This window comes from Paramacrobiotus metropolitanus, unplaced genomic scaffold (assembly GCF_019649055.1).
Source record: "Paramacrobiotus metropolitanus isolate TYO unplaced genomic scaffold, Prichtersi_v1.0 Parri_scaffold0000009, whole genome shotgun sequence".
In the NCBI taxonomy this organism is placed as follows: domain Eukaryota; kingdom Metazoa; phylum Tardigrada; class Eutardigrada; order Parachela; family Macrobiotidae; genus Paramacrobiotus; species Paramacrobiotus metropolitanus.
In genome coordinates this window covers 1,810,180-1,816,179 of record NW_026570229.1, presented here as the reverse complement: position 1 = coordinate 1,816,179, position 6,000 = coordinate 1,810,180, and the positions used below count along the sequence as shown (strand labels likewise).

The 6,000-nt window shown below is 44.7% G+C and overlaps 1 protein-coding gene across 1 annotated transcript; it reads left to right on the top strand.

Moving 5' to 3' along the window:
* The first annotated feature begins 492 nt into the window (after window positions 1–492).
* Window positions 493–4,455, top strand: LOC129583040 (uncharacterized). Its single transcript, XM_055474730.1, has 5 exons — window positions 493–1,865; window positions 2,015–2,042; window positions 2,536–2,636; window positions 3,166–3,385; window positions 3,784–4,455. The coding sequence occupies exons 1-5, from the start codon at window positions 1,567–1,569 to the stop codon at window positions 4,294–4,296; spliced, it is 1,161 nt and encodes a 386-aa protein (XP_055330705.1). The 5' UTR covers window positions 493–1,566; the 3' UTR covers window positions 4,297–4,455.
* The last annotated feature ends 1,545 nt before the right edge of the window (window positions 4,456–6,000 follow it).

Below are 6,000 nucleotides of genomic sequence, written 5' to 3'. Positions count from 1 at the left end.
CGTTCTTTATGGTTTCCGGATGTTTTCCGGCCATCTTACCGCCATCATCGCTTCGCTTTTGTGGCCATTACTTGCCTATATAGCCACTAGATCAGCCGGTTTATGGTAGACTACTACTGTAAAGTGTAGGAGAATACGAGTAAGTACAACCATTGCCGCATAAGCGTCAGTATTATGAGTATGTGCATATAGAAGCATCACAAAATTATTCTAAAAAACACCGAATAAAAGATTATTCATAACAGAAGCCGTATTCACCAAGAATAAACCGTTTTTTATTGTTATTTCGCCGTTTAAGCTATCAATCATTCCAAGTACTCTAACTGCATAAAACTTATAAATGCCTATCTATACGCATTTGAAAGGAGAATACCTGTTTGTTGAGAGCGTATGCTCAGTTTAATTTCGCGTTACATCACTTACACGAGCATTTAGTATGAGTACAGCAATCTATATGTATCCGCTGGTCTTTTTTATGCGTGTGGCAAAACAACCGACCATTAAACAGTTACAAGCAGAGTACACGCGCATTATAAAGTGGCACCTGTAGTTATTATCGCCCATTAATCGTATGCGCCAAATAATCATCGCAAGTGACGGCATATGCGCCGGGTTCCGTTGTCCGGAAGTGATACCGTTTTGCTCCGCACTTAAAACACACCGGAAACGGCAGCGCTCGTTAATAGCCATTGCCGTGCGCGACGCCGGTCCTGCATATATCTGCCACTTGAACATGATCGCGTTTTAGCATTTTACCAGTACGTAAAAAGAAATATACTGTGTGGTGGTTGGGGCGGGCGCGACAGGCGCATAAAGGAATGATTGATGCAGTTTGCCGGGCAGGATAATACAGCGGCAGATTACGTGTGTTATTTAGGAATACGTCGCCACTCGGGGATTACTTACAAGTTACTTTCCCTTGATATCAAACTGAAGAACACTGAAAGTGCGACAAATGAGGCATGCGATGCCGCGGTACATTGGCTGAAATTCCACAGGGGAACCCATGGAATAAGGAATCAATTGCCAGTTTTGAATGTCATGAATGTCAAGTGCAGAATGATTTCCCCTGACATATTCACCTTTCGGAGATTGTAATGTCTGTAGTCTATCCCGTTTTGGATTTATTCGCTTTTTTATACACCGACAATATCATTGTATTTGCGTGGGTGGAAATTGACTGGAAGCCGGCTCATTTAGAGGCAGTAAAAGTTGCAATCTTCATTTTGCCCAGTTACGAATAATATTTCTTTGCATTTTTATACGGAGGCGATATCGTAACGTTGTTTTTACTGAGTTAAATTGTCTGGAAACCGGCAACTTAGAGGCTGCAAAGGTAGTGTTCTTTATTTTGCCTTCTTACCGATTTATTCACATCTAATACGGCAAGAATTTCTTTTTGATGCTTGAGTTGGAATAGTCTGGAAGCTGACTCATTTACAGGCAGCAAAAGGTGCAACCTTTATTTTGTCTAGTTACGGATTTATCCACATTTTTTGTACGACGATATTTTCGTTTTCGCTGAGTTGGAAATTGACTGGAAACTGGCTTATTTAGAGGCATTAAATGTTGTATGTTTTACGTAAACTGCTGATATATTCGTTCGAAAAAATGAACGAAACGGTGTCGATAGCGAATATCTCGCATCTGACTAATATGGCCAAGATTCGATGCGACTGGCCGGATCGGAATTTTACGGTTACATATAACAATCCCCACGTGCTGCATGCCGACCGCATTCTCCGTCCGTTCTGGATGATTGTATGTACCACCGGTAATATCCTGAATATTGCCCTGCTGCGCGATACCGGCACGTATCCGGCGGTGTTCCTGCTGGCGTTGGCGTGCTTTGATCTGGCCTGCATGTGAGGTTATAATGAAATTGTCTACTTTATAGTGTAGTGTAGTAGTTTTGGAATGTGTGTTGAAGTGTATGCAACGCAATACTTCAAAGTAACAAGTGGCACTCGTGTGTTGATAGTAGTGGTACGTTTTATAAGCATTATCGTTGCAGGTGGTCGTGGTTCACCCTATATATCCAGGTAAATTCAAATTTGTTTGAGATATCCTGAATATTACTTTCTATCTGAAGGTACCAGTTTTGCACTGCGTAGGGAAATACGAGCTAAGAATGATACGTAACACCAAAGCGTAAAGCGTAGTAAAGTTATAAAATTAATGTTATCAAAATATCACTTTCTTTGGCATTCACTATGATCTCGTAATCCAGAAACGCAATTTCTTAATTATTTTTCGATCAACAGGGCGAAAAACAGTAGGGTAGAGAAGCAATAATAAAGCAGTGAGGTATTCCAAAGTCGATAATGACTTTTATTTACGCTGGAATGGAGAAACTACTTAGTTAATATACAGCAAGTGAACCCAAGTGTGGCTTCCGTTACAGCGGCTTGTCAGAGCATTAATTTTAATACGGCTAAAGTATCAGCTTTGTGATCATACGCACGCTTGTCCCATGAATGTGCTAATCCAGTGTGCTTCCGAGATTTACGTCTCACTCCCTCTGTTTCTGTGCAGCAACTGTACAAAAATGTCTACTGGGAGCAGACGCACGAGATCCCCGGCATAATCAGCTTCCTGACGGCTGTGGGCAACACAACGGCGCAGTGCTCCGACTGGTAAGTGGGATTTGTCTCTACTTGGCGTATGAAACAAACCGTTACGCGTCGGTTACAAGGACCGTGCAACACCATGAACACATACCACAAATGTCATTAACATGGGCGAAGGATTTATCGTTTTTTGGGTGATTGTATCGCTTATATGACACACGGTATCGCTTAACGTCATCTCAGTTGACGTCAGCACCATTCCATATGATCTAAACACTGATCTTATTAAAGCGTTCAACAACTTGTCTGGTTTGAATGCAACGGTTGTTTGCGATTATCCAACTGCTTTGACGGGTTTGAACATTAATACAGCGTTTAGCTGTCTGCCTGGATTATTAAAACTGATTTTGCTTGTATGAATGCTAATATACGGTTTGTTATTCAGCCAGTACTATTAGAGCGTTTAGTAGTTTGCCTGGTTTTGCTAAAATAGCTGTTTTTTGTTATGTAACTGCTTTCTGTGGTTTGTTATACAGCCAGTAAGGTATCCACCCGAATGATTATTACGGTATTTAATGGGTACTGTGTGATTTAGGACCCTGCTGACATTTGGGATCACCCGGCTGCTGACGACTGTCTACCCTTTGAAAACCCGCAACTGGTTTAACAAGTGGCGTGCCGGATTGATGATTGCCGGCGTGATCATCTTGTCCATTATCACCTGGATGTTTGAGTTGACGTATTCCGTGCTACCGACAGCAGTTGAACGGCCACGCTGGTCCATTCAGTGGGAACTCGTCCATACGGTCGGCGTGGTACGTAAACGTGACAATACTAGTCGATGATGGTCAACCACAGCATCGAGCATTGAACGATCTTGCACTTCCAGCATCCCTGAAATATCCTGCTCAAATTGTGGAGCTCGAAAAGAGCTATGTGCATCACGAATGCGGCAGACCAAAATTTAATTTGTCTGATGCGTCGTTTTAACGCATACTGCGTGAACACGCGCTTCTATGTTCGAACACAGTACCGGCTATTTATGCGCATTGGGCGTGTGTTCCTCGTGCACAGTGTTCGTTTATTTTGTTATTAACCGCTGCTCGATTTGTTGATTTCCACTATTTTAGTCCTGCACAACAGCATTATTTACATAAGGACCTTCCCGCGTTCCTGGACATCTTTTCATGAACAGTATTATACTGTTTTGTAGGCTTTTTCCGAGCTCTTCACATTCTTCGCAGTCCTCATCATCAACATCATCGTCATCTGCCTGTTGAAATTCAAACTGCCGCCCGTTGAGAAAACCGCCACGGCAACGGAAAAGCGCTTGGTTTTCCAGAAGAAATCCACGGATACCAACGATTCCATCCGGCGTCACGTCAAGAAACCCCAGTCCACCTCCACCGTCCGCATGATGGGCGCGTCTACCTTTCTGTACCTTATCGTCAAGAGCCCGGTGGCCTTCTACCAAATCACGGAGCAGATGTGTGTGGCCCGGATGTCCGATGAGCAGTACGCGGTGTTCGCCGGGGTGTACAATCAGTTCCTGTTTGCCGGGTATTCCATACAGTTTCTGCTGTACTGCGCCGTGAGTCCACTGTATTTCAAGCGGGCGGTGCGGACGGTACGGCGCTGTACGGTGTCCGAGCCGCGCAAGATACAGACGGATTCGCTGCGGTCCACCGTCCATTCCCGTCTGGGTCAGCAAGATTCACTCCCGTGAACAGAAGTCCAGAAAACTGATCACTTGTCTAGTATTTTGTTCTGTTTACTCATAATGAAGATTTTGGTTTTATACATTTTTGGTTGAAGCGGCGGCTTGTTGCGATGTTAATTTATTGAAGCGTATAACCTTCGAAGGCACTTCTGGTAAAAAACAACATTCCCGGTTTGCATCCCGTGCTGAATATCTTTTTAAGATAATATTTTCAACGATGCGAAAAAGCGTCTCCTTTTGAGTATCTTATTCAGCGCTTCGACAGAACTTCTAGCTGAGTAGCTTGGAAAGCGTTTAAGGTCACCAGTGCAGCTGTATGTGCGATTAATTGGACCGGTTCAAAAGCTTAGCTTAGTAAACTTTAAGTCGTCGATTGCGTAAGAAAGAAAGACCGAAACTGAAGTCAGATTAGAAACAGCACGATTTCAGCTCTTTGCTTATAGAGCGAACCCAAGACTGACAAATTACGAGCACCAGCTGATGTGTAATAGAACTCAACTGTAATGCACATGCAAAGGAAAGATTAAAATTCATGGTTCGCTGTAACACAGGGGCCTTTGATGCTGCGCTTTATGGATGATAGAGAAACCGCACATTAATTCGTCCATTGCGCTGCGCCAAACTGTTCAAGCACTTCTGCTCATCCCCACTCCCAAAATAGAACGCATGCCCGAACACCGCACTACAATTCGCGCTGGGTTTCTTCCAGGCCGCCAGCCGCACCGCCGTCCGCAGTCCATCCACCCCGGCCATGTCCCATTCGAACCACACCGATTCCACTGCGGAATGCGACAAGATGTTGTACTCCTCGACGACCGCCACGGGGATCGGCAGATGCTGCATGAACTCCCCGTTGGCCAGCTTCCCGAAACCGATGTGATGGTTTCCCTCGATGAGGGCTCTGAGGAAGTGACAGCAGGCCGGTGCCAGATCCGGGCGCATGAAGATCTCGAAGCGCTGGTAGACGATGCTGCTGTGAATGTCCACGTACTCCACGCGACAGGACCAGCGCGGGACGGGCAGGGTGCGAGGCGTGGTAATAAAGGCGGTGTGCGGTTTGTTCGTGGCCGGGGCGGAGATGTAGCGGAGGATTTCGCAGTTCTCCGTAGGCAGCAGCAAGTCATCCTATCATGTGCGATAAAAACGTTGCTTTATTTTATCGCATAGTGCACAAACAGGCGCTTCATCGGTCGAACCCAGTGCTGGTAATTTATGGGCGCATGCAAGCTTGTCCAGCAATTTTTACCGCATTAACACAGCGGCAAACACAAATTCACGGATTACACCAAATTTTATATACGGCGCGCCAACGCTCTACATGCACTGGCATGGCTGTTGCAGCATGGAATTATCGATCTAAAGCAGCGATACAAATTACAAAAAAGTATTAACTTTTCTTCCTTATAATTATCCTAAATGGAGAAGCTATCGATATAAAAAACAATGTCACTGTAGAAGATGTAGTATAGTTGCAAAGGCAATCGTTCATAGCGCAATATTTGTGCTAAATACGTGGAATATGAACCTTGATAGTGACGCTAAAAATTACGGGACAAGCTTGTACAGTACCGCACCTTTTCTGGACCGTCGACAAACTCGCTGGTTGTGAAAAGCGGAAAGCGAATGCTGTACAGCAGGGGTCCTAAAGCTTCTCGCAATGATATCGTAGCATCGCCGATATTATGCTGCGCCCACCTGGAATTACATCGT

Bases quoted from the DNA above. Each gene is read 5' to 3' on its own strand.
- LOC129583040 (XM_055474730.1), top strand. From the start codon at position 1,567: ATGTTGTATGTTTTACGTAAACTGCTGATATATTCGTTCGAAAAAATG. The intron at 1,866-2,014 runs GTGAGGTTATAA...TTATCGTTGCAG, and splicing joins TGCTTTGATCTGGCCTGCAT to GTGGTCGTGGTTCACCCTAT. The intron at 2,043-2,535 runs GTAAATTCAAAT...GTTTCTGTGCAG, and splicing joins GGTTCACCCTATATATCCAG to CAACTGTACAAAAATGTCTA.